Source organism: Macaca fascicularis, chromosome 19 (genome assembly GCF_037993035.2).
Source record: "Macaca fascicularis isolate 582-1 chromosome 19, T2T-MFA8v1.1".
Lineage (NCBI taxonomy): Eukaryota > Metazoa > Chordata > Mammalia > Primates > Cercopithecidae > Macaca > Macaca fascicularis.
This window is the reverse complement of record NC_088393.1, coordinates 20,227,553-20,247,599: the sequence shown is the minus strand read 5'-3', so window position 1 is coordinate 20,247,599 and position 20,047 is coordinate 20,227,553. Positions and strand designations below refer to the sequence as shown.

At 39.8% G+C, this 20,047-nt stretch overlaps 1 protein-coding gene across 1 annotated transcript in view; it reads left to right on the top strand.

The window, feature by feature from the left end:
* The window catches only part of LOC102128268 (uncharacterized), a 29,992-nt gene extending 10,245 nt beyond the window's left edge, over positions 1-19,747 (top strand). Inside the window, 5 exon segments of the mRNA XM_065536199.2 lie at positions 3,958-4,020; positions 6,333-6,459; positions 7,315-7,410; positions 18,065-19,117; positions 19,120-19,747. Coding sequence (XP_065392271.1) covers positions 3,958-4,020; positions 6,333-6,459; positions 7,315-7,410; positions 18,065-19,117; positions 19,120-19,241 — 1,461 coding nt within the window. The 3' untranslated portion in view covers positions 19,242-19,747.
* The last annotated feature ends 300 nt before the right edge of the window (positions 19,748-20,047 follow it).

The window sequence follows — 20,047 nt, the reverse complement described above, 5'->3', positions numbered from 1 at the left end:
TGAGATTTTTCACATCTTCTTCATTGACCTGCTACAGTTATGTGAGAGGCTCCAGGAGGAAATAGAATCTGATGGCAGAATGTGTAGTGAGAGATCAAGGCCACAAAGTATCCAGAGCCATGACCACAACCGCAACTAAATTTACCTGTAAAATGTGATACTGGAGTAGAGTATTTTTGTTATTTCTCTTACCCAAGAGCTAGTAAATCAGAACGGGTGATCCAGGTTCTGGAGTTCCACCAGGGCTGTTCCATTTTCTATTTAGAATCAGTCTGAGTCTCTCCAGCCTGGCTTATCATTGGGCCATTGGCCCAGGGTCACTGGGAATTCCCTCAAAATCACCTAGGTGTCTTTGAGGCATTTTTGAGGCATTTGAGATGTCCTGTACAGAATTATGTCAGGCTGACAAGAATGGTTAATTCTGCTTCTGTCTCAGTGTAAGAGAAATGAGTCATCTGTGTTTGTTCATCCCCTCATACAAGAGGTGTCTTTGGTTGATACCTAGATGAGAGTTTCTCCAATTTCCTGGTACTTGGATAATAAACATGGATGAGATCTGGAGACCCAAATAGATAAACTAGTAGCTTCCATTTCATATGGCCATTAAAAAAAAAAACATAAAGCAGTCATGGTTCCTACAATCCAGAAACTTTTAGTTTAGACTAGCAACTGGATAAATAATTGAATTGTGCACCATATGGTTGGTACAACAAATACATGTGTCCAAAATCTTGGGCTTTATTTAGGTCACTTTTTTTTTTTTTTTTTTTTTTTTTTGAGACGGAGTCTCGCTCTGTCGCCCAGGCTGGAGTGCAGTGGCCGGATCTCAGCTCACTGCAAGCTCCGCCTCCCGGGTTCGGGCCATTCTCCTGTCTCAGCCTCCTGAGTAGCTGGGACTACAGGCGCCCGCCACCTCGCCCGGCTAGTTTTTGTATTTTTTAGTAGAGACGGGGTTTCACCGTGTTAGCCAGGATGGTCTCGATCTCCTGACCTAGTGATCCGCCCGTCTCGGCCTCCCAAAGTGCTGGGATTACAGGCTTGAGCCACCGCGCCCGGCCTTAGGTCACTTTTTTTATATTGTTGTGACTTCTGAGGTCTACATCTGAGGGCATATTTATGAACAGAAGAACTGTTACTATAATTTCTTTTCTTTTTATTTTTGAGCGGGAGTACAGTAGCGTGATCTCAGCTCACTGCAACCTCTGCCACCCTGGTTCAAGTGATCCTACTGCCTCTGCCTCCTGAGTAGCTGGGATTACAGGTGCCTGCCATCACATCTGGCTAATTTTTGTATTTTTAGTAGAGATGGGATTTCACCATCTTGGTCAGGCTGGTCTTGAACTCCGGATCTCGCGATCCACCTGCCTTGGCCTCCCAAAGTGCTGGGATTACGTGCATTAGCCACCACACCCAGCAGTAGAATTTCTATTTATTTTTCCTTGTTAAGTATACATATTTATTTTCTAATAAAATTGCTCTAGAAGGACCGAGCACGGTGGCTCATGCCTGTAATCCCAGCACATGAGAGGCCGAGGCAGGCGAATCATGAGGTCAGGAGTTTGAGACCAGCCTGGCCAATATGGTAAAACGCCATCTCTACTAATAATACAAAAATTAGCCAGGCATGGTGGCATGCACCTGTAGTTCTAGCTAATTGGGAGGCTGAGGCAGAAGAATCACTGGAACCTGGGAGGCAGAGGTTGCAGTGAGCCGAGATTGCACCAGTGCACTCCAGCCTAGACGACAGAGTGAGACTGCATCTCAAAACAAAACAAAAAACAAAATTACCCTAGAAGACGTGAAGGGATTTGTTTTGTTTAAATTGCATATTAGTATATAGTATAAAGTTGACAGGGCAGTGGCTAGAAAGGATTAAAATTGCAGAAGCTCTGGATTTAAGTTTCTTTTAGGTAAGCTTAGAAAAAACAAAACTGGAAGTACCCCAGTGGCATAGAGAACAGAATTCTATATAGCGTCCTCACCCTGCCCCAGATCTGTTCAGATTCCCCCCCCTTTTTTTTTTTTTTTTTTGAGACGGAGTCTGTCACCCAGGCTGGAGTGCAGTGGAGCGATCTCGGCTCACTGCAAGCTCTGCCTCCTGGATTCACGCCATTCTCCTGCCTCAGCCTCCCGAGTAGCTGGGACTACAGGCGTCCACCACCACGCCCAGATAATTTTTTTGTATTTTTAGTAGAGACAGGGTTTCACCGTGTTAGCCAGAATGGTCTCGATCTCCTGACCTCATGATCTGCCTGCCTTGGCCTCCCAAAGTGCTGGGATTACAGGCGTGAGCCACTGCGACCAGCCGCAGAGACACCCTTTTTGGAGCCTTTATTGAGTTCTGACCCTACCTTGGAGTCTTGCCTCACAGAACTGATTAAAAGAGATCAGAGTTTTGGCTGATAAATCCTAGTAAGTTTCTAGAGCTGGTGCTCACAATTTCCTGAAACCCAAAAGCAAATAAATGGGAAAAATAAAGTATGTATTTTAGAGTCTTAGTTTTTAACTGTTGTATTAAAACCAGTGCTGGCAGAGACATTCTGATTAGCAACTTGTTTTCTATTCCTGAAGATCCAGTAGTTGTTCCATAAGTCACAAAAAAGTAAATATGAATAGAATAAAATTTTCTGTATACTACATTAAACTCTTCCTTCTATATCTCTTTCATCTGTCTATATTTGGCTTTTATTCTACACAATTAAAAAAAATTTGATGACTGAGAAATAGAAGAAGAAATAAAAATGCTGGGACCTTTATCTAAATCCTGGAAATTATGAAACCCTTAGTACCAGCTCCCAGGGTGTTATGAGAATTAAATCACATAATGTGTTATGCCCAGCACAGTGCTCTGCATCATACCCTTAAGCACATAGTGCCTGTTTAATAAACATTGCATTAGTACATGTGTACACATGTTCCTTTTTAAATACAGACTTATTCAGACATTGCTGCCTTCTGTTTTGTCTGTAAACTTTATTTTAATTTTTTTTTTTTTTGAGACGGAGTCTCGCTCTGTCGCCCAGGCTGGAGTGCAGTGGCCGGATCTCAGCTCACTGCAAGCTCCGCCTCCCGAGTTCACGCCATTCTCCTGCCTCAGCCTCCTGAGTGGCTGGGACTACAAGCGCCCGCCACCACACCCGGCTAGTTTTTTGTATTTTTTAGTAGAGACGGGGTTTCACCGTGTTCACCAGGATGGTCTTGATCTCCTGACCTCGTGATCCGCCCGTCTCGGCCTCCCAAAGTGCTGGGATTACAGGCTTGAGCTACCGCGCCCGGCCGTCTGTAAACTTTAAATAGCCAGCAAAGAATATAAAACTTTAGGATGGAGATGGGTTGTCCTTATTTGTGCCAGAAGTATTTGGTTGTGACAAGGGGGCTAAAGTGAGGCCAAAATTACCAAGTGATTCATAAACTCGTTAAAGCCTGAGAAGCAATGCTTAGCTTAGTGGTTATCAGCCCAGGCTTCTCCTTAGGATCACATGGTCAATTTGCAGAAACCTCTTGTGCCCTCCCCACAGCTTCTGTTTATTGTTGTGGGTGGAAGCATCCATGTTGTTTTAATGAAGGGCCTCATATGACTCTAAGGTGAGGCCAGAATCAGGTATGAGGGCTTCAAAACACATTCATGAGAGTAAAGTTCCACCTTTGTACTCTAGGGTGGTCACAGGGCCTGTTCTATTTGGGTTTGATAGGGACAGGTCAGTGTGGCACACATTTGCATTACTGTAACAGAAATTACTGGTGTCTGTGGCAGGGGAGGGCACCTGAGGACAGGAAAGGAGAAACATGTTTTTATCTTCATGGAGCAGCTCATGGTGCCTGAATCTCTTCTGTTTTAAAGGACAGAAATGGGTTGACTTTTTCTTTTTCTGCCAGTTGATGTCATCCTAGCAGGTAAACATGTAATACTGACACCTTTAAAGGCATATTGTCAAGATGCAGGTGTAATTTATCCAGAGAGTCTCATCTGAGAATGAATTCCAGAGGAGGAGGAGGAAGAAAAAAAAGGCTTTTCTTCAGGTAAACGTGTGTCAGATGAAGAGCTGTGTCCACTCTTCCTCCTGGACTGCCATGCATTTAGTACTCACACACCTTTACTTCTCTACTTGTGTTTTTCCTCCCTAATGAGTTTGGTTTAACTACTTGTTAAAATTCTTATGATAGTCAAGGGTCTCTGAAAAATATTTCTTTCCTATATCTCAGAGACTTCTCTTTATTTGCTGCATCATAGCTTCTTATATGCCATGCAGGATTCTCAGCAATAATTTATGATCTGCAATATTAAAAATGTGTCCTTTGTGGCGGTTGAACATAGAAAGATGTGGATACTCAAGATTTCTATTGGGGGAAAACTCTGGTCCTTAGTAAAGATGTAGAACATGTAATGTTGAGGCTCCATCTGTGTGTTCCATTAGCTCTGTGCACAACAGGATTAAGAAAATACGTATTGGCCGGGCGCGGTGGCTCAAGCCTGTAATCCCAGCACTTTGGGAGGCCGAGACGGGCGGATCACGAGGTCAGGAGATCGAGACCATCTTGGCTGACACGGTGAAACCCCTTCTCTACTAAAAAAATACAAAAAAACTAGCCGGGCGAGGTGGCGGGCGCCTGTAGTCCCAGCTACTGAGGAGGCTGAGGCAGGAGAATGGCGTAAACCTGGGAGGCGGAGCTTGCAGTGAGCTGAGATCCGGCCACTGCACTCCAGCCTGGGCGACAGAGCGAGACTCCGTCTCAAAAAAAAAAAAAAAAAAAAAAAATACGTATTAAAATGGGATGGCATTTATTACCCAGAAAGTTCTGAAAACAATTATTAGGAGATATCTGCTCTCTAGGGTGCTAAGTGAAAGTCTCCATAAAACTGATGTTTCTTTCTTTTTCCTTTTTTTTTTGCTTTTGAGACAGAGTCTCACTCTGTCACCCAGGCAGGGGTATAGTGGCGCGATCTCGGCTCACTGCAAACTTCGCCTCCCAGGGTCAAGCAATTCTCCTGCCTTAGCCTTCCGAGTAGCTGGGATTATAGGTGCCTGCCACCACACCCAGCTAATTTTTGTATTTTTAGTAGAGACAGGGTTTCACCCTGTTAGTCAGGCTGGTCTCAAACTCATGACCTCATGATCCGCCCACCTCGTGCCTCCCAAAGTGTTGGGATTACAAGTGTGAGCCATCGCACCCGGCCTAAAACTAATGTTTCTTTATGGTTAAATTCAGACTATAATTTTCTTTTTTGGGGGGAATATTTCAACAGTGATGCTGTGTTCTTCTGTGAGCATTAGCACAACATAAAAATCTGCCCTAGTGCAGTTAATGGTTAATAATTCACTTGGTTAAGCAGCTGTCTGATAGATTTTTTTCACTATAGAGTTATTTTTCTCTTTATTATTAAGTATCTTTATGCAGCTGATGTGCATAAACCATCATATTTAATCTGGCAGCTGTCCTTTCTTATTTTTTCCCTGCATATTTTTCTTTGATAAATGAGGGCTCTTTGTTTATAGGCTAGAAAATATGGGAAAAACACAGGCTCTTCCACTTAGTAAATGTTTGAAAAAATATCCCTCTTGGGCCAAAAACATTTGCATTACTGGTGTGTTAGAAATTCAAAAAATTGGCGGGCCGCGGTGGCTCAGCCTGTAATCCCAGCACTCTGGGAGGCTGAAGCAGCGGATCACCTGAGGTCGGGGGTTCAAGAGCAGCCTAACCAACATGGAGAAACCCCATCTCTACTAAAAATACGAAACAAAAAATTAGCCGGGCGTGGTGGTGCATGACTGTAATCCCAGCTACTCGGGAGGTTCAGGCAGGAGAATTGCTTGAACCCGGGAGGCGGCGTCTGGTGAGCTAAGATGGCGCCATCGCACTCCAGCCTGGGCAACAAGAGTGAAACTCCATCTATAAATAAATCTATAAATAAATAAGTAAATAAGATCTTCTGGGGAAAAAAAAAAAAACAAAAAAAACCCTGCATCTGCATAACAAGGTCTTCAGCTTATTGTACATATTAAAATTTGAGAGGTGCCTTCTAACTCAGCATTTCTGTCTGAAAAATATTCACAACTCATTCCGTATGATGTAAATATAGCACTCAAAAATGTACATGTTCATGTTCATGGCCTTAATTTTATACTTTAGAAAAATATATGAACTGATGTGGATCTTGTGCTGCTCTTTTTTCTCAGAGTTAGAGAATATTTCTGTGTTGAAAACATTTTATTGGATAATTCTAATCCTATAAGTCAGAACCACTTCTCTTTACTCTCTAATTTCACCTTAAGTCAAATTAAAAATTCCGCCCATGGCCACTTGGTAAAAATATGTGTGTGTGTGTTTTTCAGGGACCATTACAATTTAGAGATGTGGCCATAGAATTCTCTCTGGAGGAGTGGCATTGCCTGGACACTGCACAGCGGAATTTATATAGGGATGTGATGTTAGAGAACTACAGAAACCTGGTCTTCCTTGGTGAGGATAACTTGAGTACCTAATTAATAATATACCCTAAAGGTTTTATTTCTCTTTTTTGTAGAATGTTTTTTAGTAATTTATTCTTTGCATACAAGAGTTTTAGATACCCTTTTTCTTTGCATACAAGAGTTCCAGATACCCTTTTTCCAGACATAAACTATTTTCAGAGTTTGTTCATTTAGAAAAGAATTTTTTCAAGATGTTTCATCTTAATCCAAACTTTCCACATTCCTGAGTTGAGCTTTATTCTTCACTCCAAGTTAGTGGTAATTCCAGAAATTTAGTGGCATAAAATATTGTTGCCCCCACCTAAAAATCTAATTGCCACCACCAATTTTTGATTTTAGTAGTACCAGGTAGTAAAATTAAGAAACCTACAAACTGAAAGTATTTTCTAAATATTTAGAAATTTCTGTTATAGGCCAGGCGTGGTGGCTCACGCCTATAATCCCAGCACTTTGGGAGGCTGGGCAGGTGGATCACTTGAGGTCAGGAGTTCGAGACCAGCCTGACTAACATGGTGAAACCCTGCCTGTACTAAAAATGCAAAAGTTAGCCGGGCATGGTGGCGCATGCCTGTAATCCCAGCTACTCGGGAGGCTGAGGCAGGAGAACAGCTTGAACCTGGGAGGTGGAGGTTGTGGTGAGCCAAGATCGAGCCATTGCACTCCAGCCTAGGTAACAAGAGCGAAACTCCATCTCAAAAAAAAAAGAAAGAAATTTCTGTTATAACTTAGTATTTTAGTATTTATTTACTAGAATATTTTATCACATCCTCTCTGCTGAGCACATTACTAGCTTGTAATTGGAGAATATGAGCAAGATTCATGTTATTTATTCTTAATAAAACAGGTATTGTTGTCTCTAAACCAGACCTGATCACCTGTCTGGAGCAAGGAAAAAAACCTTTAACTATGAAGAGACATGAGATGATTGCCAAACCCCCAGGTAGGTGTGAGTGAAAATGAACACAACAGACGACACAGATAAGAGGTCCCAAGGTCAAAGAGAAAGCGAGTCCTTAAAATGTTATATGGGAAGCTGTGTTCCCAAGGAAATAGTTCCTGGGCAGTTTTTTTTTTTTTTTTTTTTAATTTTGCTCTTACAAAGAGGCATCTGTCTTATGTTTTTAAATTCTCTAGGGATTCTACTTTTCTTTCAGTGAGCTTCCTTCAAGTTCACAGTGAGAGCCAAAGTCCTCTTCATGACAGCTAACAGACTGCACAATCTGGCTGCTTTTCCATTGTTTTGGGGACACACAAGTATCTGCATGATTTTGAGAAACTAAGACCTTTTTAAGTTCTCGTTTTGCATCAGGTCTTAAATGTATATTAGCTTCTGTTCCACTTTTTTGTCCATTTTTGTTTTTATTACTATATAGTCTTGAAATATATAGCTTGAAATTTTAAGTATGATATCCTGCTTTGTTCTTTTTCCTCATGATTGCTTTGGCTATTCAAAGTTTATTTTAGTTTCATGTAAATTTTAGAATTGTATTCTCCATTACTGTGAAAAAAATACCACTGCAATTTTAATAGGAAGTTTATTGAATCTATAGATTACTTTGGGTAATAAGGCACTTCAATAATATTTAATCTTTCAATCCATAGACATAAACTATTTTAAAATTTACTTGGATCTTCTCTGATTTTTTTTTTTTTTTGTATTAACTCCTTGGTTAATTTTTTCTTCAGAAATTTATTATTTAATGCTATAGTAAATAAGATTTGTTCTTTATTTTATCAGATAGTTAAACTATGAAACCATAGATATACTTTTATGTTAATATTTTGCTAATTTAATTAGTGTATTTATTAGTTTAGACAGGTTTTAATGTACTATGTGTGTTTTTGTTTTTGTATTATACTTTAAGTTCTAGGGTGCATGTGCACAACATGCAGGTTTGTTACATAGGTATACATGTGCCATATTGGTTTGCTGCACCCATTAACTCATCATTTATGTTAGGTATTTCCCCTAATGCTATCCCTCCCACAACCCGCCACCCCACGACAGGCCGGGCCCAGTGTGTGGTGTTCCCCGCCCATGTCCAAGTGTTCTCATTGTTCAGTTCCCATCTATGAGTGAGAACATGCAGTGTTTGGTTTTCTGTCCTTGTGATAGTTTGCTCAGAATGATGGTTTCCAGCTTCATACATGTCACTGCAAAGGACATGAACTCATCCTTTTTTATGGCTGCATAGTATTCCATGGTGTATATGTGCCACATTTTCTTAATCCAGTCTGTCATTGATGGACATTTGGGTTGGTTCCAAGTCTTTGCTGTTGTGAATAGTGCCACCATAAACATACGTGTGCATGTGTCTTTATAGTAGCATGACTTATAATCCTTTGGGTATATACCCAGTAATGGGATGGCTGGGTCAAATGGTATTTCTAGTTCTGGATCCTTGAGGAATCGCCACACTGTCTTCCACAATGGTTGAACTAGTTTACACTGCCACCAACAGTGTAAAAGCATTCCTATTTCTTCACATCCTCTCCAGCATCTGTTGTTTCCTGACTTTTTAATGATTGCCATTCTAACTGGTATGAGATGGTATCTCATTGTGGTTTTGATTTGCCTTTCTCTGATGACCAGTGATGATGAACATTTTTTCATGTGTCTGTTGGCTGCATAAATGTCTTCTTTTGAGAAGTGTCTGTTCATATTCTTTGCCCACTTTTTGATGGTTTTTTTTTTTTCTTTTAAATTTGTTTAAGTTATTTGTAGATTCTGGATATTAGCCCTTTGTCAGATGGGTAGATGGCAAAAATTTTCTCCCATTCTGTAGGTTGCCTGTTCACTCTGATGGTGGTTTCTTTTGCTGTGCAGAAGCTCTTTAGTTTAATTAGATCTCATTTGTCTATTTTGGCTTTTGTTGCCATTGCTTTTGGTGTTGTAGTCATGAAGTCCTTGCTCATGCCTATGTCCTGAATAGACAAAATTGACCGTATAGTTGGTAAACCATTCCTCAGCCAATGTAAAAGTACTGTGTATGGTTTTTTAAATATAAGATTGTATGATCTACCAACAGCATTTTACGTATTTTTCTGTTTCAGTGGATTTTTTTATTTATTTGACTAATTATTCTGCCACATCCAGTGCTAGATTAAAATAGAAGCATTGACAATGGGCACAATATAGTTTTGTATCGGTGTCTAAATTTGATGGAGAAAAACACCTCTTCAAGTTTTCCTAAACTGATTTTTTAGAAGGTAAAAAATCTTATTTTATTGGGCCCTTAACGTGATGAGATGCCCTCTGAATTTGTAGTGAAGAGGGATTGTAGATTGGTCACAAGGCTGCTGGGTCTGCACTATGGTCCACCTTTAGTTGGCTTGATACAGGGACTTGGGTAGTTGTAATTCCCATTTTATTTTTGGACAGACTGAATACCCTTCAGGACTTTGCTCTGTAGGGCAGACACTAGGGCATGTTTTTGCAGTCGGGTCTGCATATGGTGGGCCTTGTATCAGGATATGGATGAGTACGGTTTTCAGTGAGTACCAGAGAATATTTCCTCAGGTAACTGTATGGGTTTCTATATAGGCAGAACTGGCCATAAACTGTGGCTCAGGTAACTGAAACTGAGTCACTGAACTGTTTCAGGGACCACAGTAAAGGCCAAGGTCTGCAGGTCTGCCTACATGGCTGTAAATGGGTGCCTTCCTCCAGGTCTCTGGAATGGCAGGACCTCTCCCAGACTGTGGCTGGGAGGAGTTTCGCATAGTTTCAGAGTAAGTTCAGAATTCTCAGTCAGACCAAGTTGAGTGAACCCTATCTTGGTCTGTAGCCAAGAACAGGGGTCCTGTAGTTTCCCACCTGAATGAGGGCCTGCCTTCTGAATAGAACACTTCTCAATCTTAAGCTTTAACAGCGTTTCAGAACTCCCTCTCTGGATCTGAAATCTTACAGGCACTTATTTTGGAGATGGGGTCTTGCTACATAACGCAGACTGGTCTCAACATCCTGGCCTGAAGCATTTCTCCAACCTTAATGTATCATGGAGCTGTCATTACAGGTGTAAGCTGGTAATGCCTGTAACCAGGCATTAGCCTGGTTCTCTCATAAAGGCATTCTGGTCAGGGATGGCTGACATTTTTTTGCTGTAAAGGGATATGAAAATAGGGGACTTTTGGCCGGGCGCGGTGGCTCACGCCTGTAATCCCAGCACTTTGGGAGGCCGAGACGGGCGGATCACGAGGTCAGGAGATCGAGACCATCCTGGCTAACACGGTGAAACCCCATCTCTACTAAAAAATACAATAAACTAGCCGGGCGAGGTGGCAGGCGCCTATAGTCCCAGCTACTCGGGAGGCTGAGGCAGGAGAATGGCGTGAACCCGGGAGGCGGAGCTTGCAGTGAGCTGAGATCTGGCCACCGCACTCCAGCCTGGGTGACAGAGCGAGACTCCGTCTCAAAAAAAAAAAAAAAAAAAAAAAATTAGAAAATAGGGGACTTTTAATCTTTTCATCTTGGTGAGGTCACTGTCCCTATACATTTTTACTTTCTGTTTTCTGTTTCAAATTTGTCTGTAATTTTAGATTCAGATGTTTAGGACAATACGCTAGAATTTGCATGGCCGGAAGTAAATTAGATAATTAGTAGACACTCCATATTTACTAAAATAGTTACTTATAAATTTAAGTTTGCTGCAGGCAAAAAGGAATTACAGAATTTTCATCTACTTTCTTCAGCTTATATCTAAATAATAACATAGTTTATTTCCTAATATTTGTTTTACATATCGGAGGGTCTAACCCCACTCTGCAAAATATATATATTTTTCTTTATTTAACAATATAAGTCTATTCTTTTCTTCTAAAGTTGATTACAGCAGTTTCATTTTGTGTAAGAATATTTAAAACATAAAAAGTAACACGTTTCTTTTAAATCATTATTTATTAAAAATTTCTCATTAGAATCTTCTATGTATAATGATACTGCATAGTCTCTGAAATTGTACTGCCACACAGTGCATGCCAGTGATTCAAAATACCCGCATTTAATGAGTACACCTGTAGACCTTTTTTTTTTTTTTTTTTTGAGATAGAGTCACGCTCTGTCACCCAGGCTGGAGTGCAGTGGTGCGTGTGATTTTGGCTCACCTCAACCTCCACCTCCTGGCTTCAAGCGTTTCTCATGCCTCAGCCTCCCAAGTAGCTGCAATTACAGGCATGTGCCACCATGCCCAGCTAATTTTTGTATTTTTTGTAGAGATGGGGTTTCACCATGTTGGTCAGGCTGGTCTTAAACTCCTGACCCCAGGTGATCTGCCCGCCTCGGCCTCCCATAGTGCTGACATTACAGATGTAAGCCACTGCACCTGGCCTAACAATGTTTTTTAAAATGATAACATCATTTTAAATGTTGCATACCAGATTTTATGAGTGAACATTTCTCTTATTATTGTTTTGAAGTTCCATGTTACTGTGTTTTTTCAGAGTAGGTTTCTTTTTTTTTTTTTTTTTTTTTTAAAGACAGAGTCTCACTCTATCACCCAGGCTGGAGTGCAATGGCGCGATCTCGGCTCACTACAACCTCCACCTCCCAGGTTCAAGCGATTCTTCTGCCAGAGCCTCCCGAGTAGCTGGGACTACAGGCGTATGCCACCATACCTGACTAATATTTGTATTTTTAGTCGAGATGGGGCTTCACCATGTTGGCCATGCTGATCTCAAACTCTTGGCCTCAGGTGATCTACCCGCCTCAGCCTCCCAAAGTGCTAGGATTACAGGCTCGAGCCTCCGTCTCCATCCTTTTTTTTTTTTTGAGATGGATTCTCGTACTGTCACCCAGGCTGGAGTTCTATGGCATGATTTTGGCTCACTGCAACCTCCACCTCCTGGATTCAAGCGATTCTCCTGCCTCAGCCTTGTGAGTACTGCTGGAACTACAGGTGTGCCATGCCCTGCTAATTTTTGCATTTTTAGTAGAGATGAGGTTTCACCATGTTTGTTTGTCAGGCTGATCTCGAACTCCTGACCTGAAGCAGTCCACCCGCCTTGGCCTCCCAAAGTGCTGGGATTACGGGTGTGAGCCACCACACCCAGCCATTTTTTTTTTTTTTTTTTTTGGAAGGGAGTTTTGCTCTTGTTGCCCAGGCTGGAGTACAGTGGCATAATCTTAACTTACTGCACCCTCCACCTTCCGGTTTCAAGTGATTCTCCTACCTCAGTCTCCTGAGTAGCTGGGAGTACAGGCACGTGCCACCATACCCAGCTCATTTTGTATTTTTAGTAGAGATGTTACCATGTTGGTCAGGCTGGTCTCAAACTCCTGATCGCCTCCCAAAGTGTTGGGATTACAGGTGTGAGCCACCACTCCTGGCCTGAAACAGTTTTTTAATCCTATCTAGGTGAGTAGTCATAAAAATTCTCCTAATTTCAACATCTATTTATTTTATTTTGTGTGGGAGAAACACATAACAAAATGTTTTATCTGTCAAAAACACATAACAAAATTTATAATAAAATATTTCTAGGCCGGGCGCAGTGGCTCATACCTGTAATCCCAGCACTTTGGGAGGCCAAGGCAGGCGGATCATGAGGTCAGGAGATCGAGACTATCCTGGCCAACATGGGGAAACCCTGTCTCTACTGAAATACAAAAAACCGGGCATGGTGGCGCATGCCTGTAGTCCCAGCTACTCAGGAGGGTGAGGCAGGGGAATTGCTTGAACCCAGGAGGCAGAGGTTGCAGTGAGCCGAGATCTTGCCACTGTACTCCAGCCTCAGAGACAGAGTGAAACTCCATCTCAAAAAATAGTAAGTATATATATGTATACTGTTTAGTCATATTATGTTGACATTGTTATGCATCATATCACTAGAATATTTTTATCTTGCAGAGCTAAATCTCAATATACATTAAACAACTACCAATTCTTCCCATTTGATAGCACTTTTAAAGCACCACTTTTTCCGGTTTCTAAGAGTGTAATTGCTTTATACATCTCATACAATCTGTCTTTTTGTGGCTGGCTCATTTTACTTTGCATAATGTCATCAATATTTCTCATAATAGTTGTTAGAGTATTTTCTGCTTTTTGAAAATTGAGTGATATGCCAGTATTTTTATATCTACTGATTTGGTGACAAATTTGCATTGCTTTTATCTGTTGGCTTTCAGTAGCAGTGCTGCTATAATTATGTGAAAGATGATATATGTGCTGCATTCTGTTTTGTTAGTCTACTTTTTCACTTTTATACTCATACCAAATTGTTTTAATTCTGTAGCTTTTTGATGTGTTTTGAAATCAGAAATTGTAATGCCTCCAACTTTTTTTTTTTGAAGATCGTTGGGTACTTTATTGCCTCTTTAGACTCCATGTTCTTTTGGATTTGCTGTTTTTATTTCTTCAAAAATGCAATGAGAAATTTGAAAAAATTGCATTAAATCTATAGATTAAATTGAGCGGTATAGACATCCTCACAATATTATTTCCTTTTTGATTGTTTTTGAAATGGAGTTAAATTAACCCGCCTCAGCCTCCTAAAGGAGTGAGCCCCACGGCATCCAGCCCAGTTATTTGAACAAGTGCATGCTCAAGAGTGTGTTGAATCATTTCTATACATTCGTAAATTTATCAATTATTTATATTATTGTCTTATACGCTAATTCATTTTTGTCATAGAAAGTAACTGAAATTTCAGTTTTAAAAATGTGTTAAGACTTTGTTTTTGACCTAACAGGTGGTCTATAAAAAGGAATGTTGTATGAGCTATTGAGAAGGCTGTGTATCCTGATATTGCTGAGGAGTATTCTCTACACCTTCAATAGAAATAATTGTTTTTTACTGCCTTCTAGTCGTCTGTTCCCTTACTAATATACTGTCTTGTTTTATTATTATTACAGAAAGTGGGGTATTGAAATATCCTACTATAATTCTATTGCTCTCTCTCTGTTTATTCAGCTTTGTTAGTATTTGCTTCATATATTTGAAACCCCAGTTTGAAACACACACACAAAAAAATACACACATGGATAAACAAATTTGTCTCAGCCCAGCGCAGTAGCTCACGCCTGTAATCCCAGCACTTTGGGAGGCCGAGGCAGGCAGATCACAAGGTCAGGAGATCAAGACCATCCTGACTAACACGGTGAAACTCCATCTCTACTAAAAAATACAAAAAATTAGCTGGGCGTGGTGGCAGGTGCCTGTAGTCCCAGCTACTTGGGAGGCTGAGGCAGGAGAACAGCATGAACCCAGGAGGCGGAGTTTGCAGTGAGCCAAGATCGCGCCACTGCACTCCAGCCTGGGTGACAGAGTGAGACTCCATCTCAAAAAAAAAAAAAAATCTGTCATAGGTTCCCAGTGAATTAATCTATATATTGTTTAATGTCCTTCTTTATCTTTTGAAGTTTTGACTTAAAGTACATTTTATAAAATATGACAGTTTTTGACTTAACATGTAGCTTGTGTAATATTATTTTGACCTCTTCTGCTCTCATTTTCTTAATATTTACATGAAATTTCTACTTCTCTCTTGCCACTTTCAGTCTTTTCTTGTCATTAGATCTCAAGTGACTCTTGTAAAAAGGCAAGTTGAATCTTGATTTTTAAAGTTTTTTTTTTTTTTTTTTTTTTTTTTTTTTTTTTTTTTTGAGACGGAGTCTCGCTCTGTCGCCCAGGCTGGAGTGCAATGGCCGCATCTCAGCTCACTGCAAGCTCCGCCTCCCGGGTTCACGCCATTCTCCTGCCTCAGCCTCCCGAGTAGCTGGGACTACAGGCGCCCGCCACCTCACCCGGCTAGTTTTTTGTATTTTTTAGTAGAGACGGGGTTTCACCGTATTAGCCAGGCTGGTCTCGATCTCCTGACCTTGTGATCCGCCCGTTTCAGCCTCCCAAAGTGCTGGGATTACAGGCTTGAGCCACCGCGCCCGGCCTCGATTTTTAAAGTTTTTTAATGAACCTCTTTATTAAAAGTATGTCTCTCAATTGGAAAGATAATTATATATATTTAGTTTTCTGAAAGAGAAAAACTTACTGTTAATAAAATAATTGTTTTGATTCTTGTATCTTTGTGTTTCATTTTCTCTTCTTTAAACTTTTTTGATTTTTGTATTGACATGCTTTGAGTTTTTTTCTTGCTTTCTTTTGTGTATCTATATAGATGTTTTCTTAGTACCTTGGGGGATTACCTAAAACCTCTAAAAGATCCAACAATATATTTTAATGTGGTAAAAAATTAACTCCGGTTGCATACAAAAATTCCTCATTATTACATCTGCCTTCAACTTTGTTATTGATTTTACTAATTATATCTTTATGTTGTCTATTCATTAACAGATGTTAATAATTTCTATACTTTTATCTTTTAAATTTTAGAGAATTAAAAATGTTTTCTGTACCATTATGTTAAGAAATTCCATTTTTATGTATGTGCATATCTTTTCCAGAAATTTACATATTTTCATATGATTATGTGTTGTTTTCTTGCATTATGTTATTTTCTGTGGAAAAAAACTCCTTTCAGCATCCTTGATATATAGGGCATATGCAGTGCCAATATACTTTCTCAGCATTTGGTTATTTTGGAAGGACTTCTTTTTATTTGGTGGTACAATTTTGCTGATGGTACTATTCCCACTTAACAGCTTTTTTTTATTATTATAACTTTAATAACAATATCACAGTTTCCTTTTGACCTGCAAACATTTTTTTGATAAATTTATTATCTCATAAGACTGTGCTTATAAATGGCCATCATTTTTATCTTGCAGCTCCCAAAATTCTTTTCTGATCTGTGATTTTTGAAATTTTGTTTATATATGTGTTTGTTATAAATATATGTTTGGGTGTATCCTAGTTTGTTCACCTTTTCAGCTTTTTCATATTTACACCATTTTTTCTTTCTTTTAAGAAATTTTTCACTTAGTTTTTGTATTTTTTACTTTCACAATTTTTGTTTTCTATTTTAATATTTTTTTGGTGTTATCCTCATTTTTCTGATCTTCAGTAATTGTCTGTGTTCCTATTTCACTTCGTGAATATTGTTCAATTTATTTTATTTCATTTATTTTATTTTTCCTGAGACAGAGTCTCGCCCAGGAGTGCAGAGCTGTGATCTCAGCTCACTGCAACCTCTGCCTCCCAGGCTCAAGCGATTCTCCTGCCTCAGTCGCCTGAGTAGCTGGGATTACACACGCCTGCCAGCACGCCTAGCTAATTTTTTATATTTTTAGTAGAGACAGGGTTTCACCACATTGGCCAGGCTAATCTTGAACTCCTGACCTCAAATGATCTGCATACCTCTGCCTCTCAAAGTGCTGGGATTACAGGTGTGAGCCACCATGCCTGGCCTTTTTTATTTTATTTTTGAGACAGAGTCTTTCTATGTTGCCCAGGCTGGCAGTGGCACAATCTCTGCTCACTGCTTCCCTTCCTGGGTTCAAACAATTCTCGTTTGTCAGCCTCCCAAGTAACTGGGATTACAGGCAAATGCCAAGACCACTAATCCTGGCCTGTTCAATTTATTTGGAATTTTAAAAATTATACACTTTTTATTGTTGTGTTTGAAAATTTTATAATTTTTTTGATGGGGCCATGTCGCCCTAATATTTTGTATACATTGTAATCTTTGAGATTTGGACATTAACAAAAAGCTACCTGTTACGATCTTTATAATGTAACTCTGTCCTGGCATAGTCTGAAATCAGTTGTCTTGGCTCGAGATTCTGGGAATTTCTCAAACATGTTTTTAAGATGTATCTTGTCTAAAATTTTGTGTTGTTAAATCGGCTTATTCATATTTCTTCTTAATAATCAGTAATCACTTGCTTCACCCATTCCGTGTTTGGGATACAGCAGTTTCTTTGCTTCTGTAACATTTACCTTTAGACTCAAAGTGTCATTCCAACGTATATTCATGTCGTGGGAGACATTAACCAGTATCTAAAAAAGGCCCTAGAAGCCAGAAATAAAGATGTATGTGCCAATATTTTTCTTGTTTTTTAAAAAAGGAACCAGGAGTTGGCAATTTACATTTTTGTGTGCATGTGTGAGACAGAGTCTTACTCTGTTACCTAGGCTAGAGTACAACGTCATGATCCTGGCTCACTACAATCTCTGCCTCCAGTTCAAGCAATTCTCCCTCAGCCTCCAAAGAAACTGATTACAGGTACCTGTTACCATGCCTGGCTAATTTTTTGTATTTTTGTAGAGATGGGGTTTCACCATCTTGGCCAGGTTAGTCTTGAACTGTTGACCTCATGATCCACCTGCCTCAGGCCTCCCGAAGTGCTGGCATCACATATGTGAGCTACTGTGCCCAGCCCACAATTTACTTTTAAAGGCACAATGTTATACTGGAGAGCAGGAAGAGCTGTGTTGGGTATAAGTAATAGACTTTTCCTTTTCTTCCATGTGGCTCTTTGCATTGTGGGGTCCTTCACACACTTAACTCATTTATAAATTTTTTACAAATGTATTTTGGTCAGTATGTTTTTGTTACACTTATATGTCCAGGAAGAAATTACAGCTTGTGGTATTTTGCTATGTCATCTTGCTTATGTAGTTTGTATAATTTTATAGATTAGATTTGTATTTATCTGAGTCTAGCAATTGAAGTAATGTGTTTTTATTTTTTTCTTTCAGTTATATGTTCTCATTTTGCCCAAGACGTTTGGTCAGAGCAGAGCATAAAAGATTCTTTCCAAAAAGTGATACTAAGAAGGTATGAAAAATGTGGACATGACAATTTACAGTTAAAAAAAGGCTGTGAAAGTGTAGATGAGTGTCCAGTACACAAAAGAGGTTATAATGGACTTAAACAATGTTTGACAACTACCCAGAGAAAAATATTTCATTGTGATGAATATGTGAAATTCTTGCCTAAATTTTCAAATTCAAACAGACATAAGATAAGGATAAGAGATACTGGAAAAAAACCTTTTAAATGTATAGAATATGGGAAAGCTTTTAACCAGTCTTCAACCCGTACTACATATAAGAAAATTGATACTGGAGAGAAACGCTACAAATGTGAAGAATGTGGTAAAGCCTATAAGCAGTCCTCGCACCTTACTACACATAAGAAAATTCATACTGGAGAGAAACCCTACAAATGTGAAGAATGTGGCAAAGCCTATAAGCAGTCCTGTAACCTTACTACACATAAGATAATTCATACTGGAGAGAAACCCTACAGATGTAGAGAATGTGGCAAATCTTTTAACCACCCCGCAACCCTTTTTTCACATAAGAAAATTCATACTGGAGAGAAACCATACAAGTGTGATAAATGTGGCAAAGCCTTTATTTCATCCTCAACCCTTACTAAACATGAGATAATTCATACTGGGGAGAAACCCTACAAATGTGAGGAATGTGGCAAAGCTTTTAACCGTTCCTCAAACCTTACTAAACATAAGAGAATTCATACTGGAGATGTACCCTACAAATGTGATGAATGTGGCAAAACCTTTACTTGGTACTCAAGCCTCTCTAAACATAAGAGAGCTCATACTGGAGAGAAACCCTACAAGTGTGAAGAATGTGGCAAAGCCTTTACTGCATTCTCAACTCTAACTGAACATAAGATAATTCATACTGGAGAGAAACCTTACAAATGTGAAGAATGTGGCAAAGCTTTTAACTGGTCCTCAGCCCTTAATAAACATAAGAAAATTCATATTAGACAGAAACCCTACATAGCAAAGAATGTGGAAAATCTTTTAAATGTTCCTCAACCCTTAATAAGCATAAGATAATTCATACTGGAGAGAAACCTGATGAATGTGGGAAAGCCTTTAACCAGCCCTCGACTCTATGAGAATTTATATGGAACATAAACCTTACAAATACAAAGAATGTGACAAAGCTTTTTATTACACATAATTTATACTGGACAGAAACCCTACAAGTTTGAGTTTCACTCTTGTCACCCAGGCTGGAGTGCAATGACATGGTCTCAGCTCATGGCAACTTCTGCCTCCTGGGTTCAAGCCATTCTCCTGCCTCAGCCTGCCGAGTAGCTGGGATTACAGGTGCCCAGCACCACGCCCAGCTCATGTTTGTATTTTTAGTAGAGATGGGGTTTTGCCGTGTTTGCCAGACTGGTCTCGAACTCCTGACCTCAGGTGGTCCACCCACCTCGGCCTCCTAAAGTGCTGGGATTACAGGCATGAGCCACCATGCCAGGCCACAAGTTCTCAATTCTTAAGAGACATGGCGATAATTCATGCTGAAGAGGAACTCTACAAACCTGAAAGATGCGACAGTGCTTACCACCTCCAACTTTTGTATACAGAAAAATAAATTAGTGTGAAACCTTAGAAATGTATGAAATGTGAGAATTAATGCTACCAAAACTCCTAGAAGTGTGAAGAATATGGCAAAACTTTTAATGAGTGTTTACACTTTATTTCACGGGAAAGCTTTTATCCTTGAGAAAAATTGTACAGATATAAAGAATATCGAAAAGCCATTAATGCCTACTTACATCTTATTCAAGAGAAGAAGGTTCACAGTTAATAAAGGCATTAAAAGTGCAATTACTGTCAAAAAATCTTTCAGGCCGGGTACGGTGGCTCAAAGCACTTTGGGAGGCCGAGACGGGCAGATCACAAGGTCAGGAGA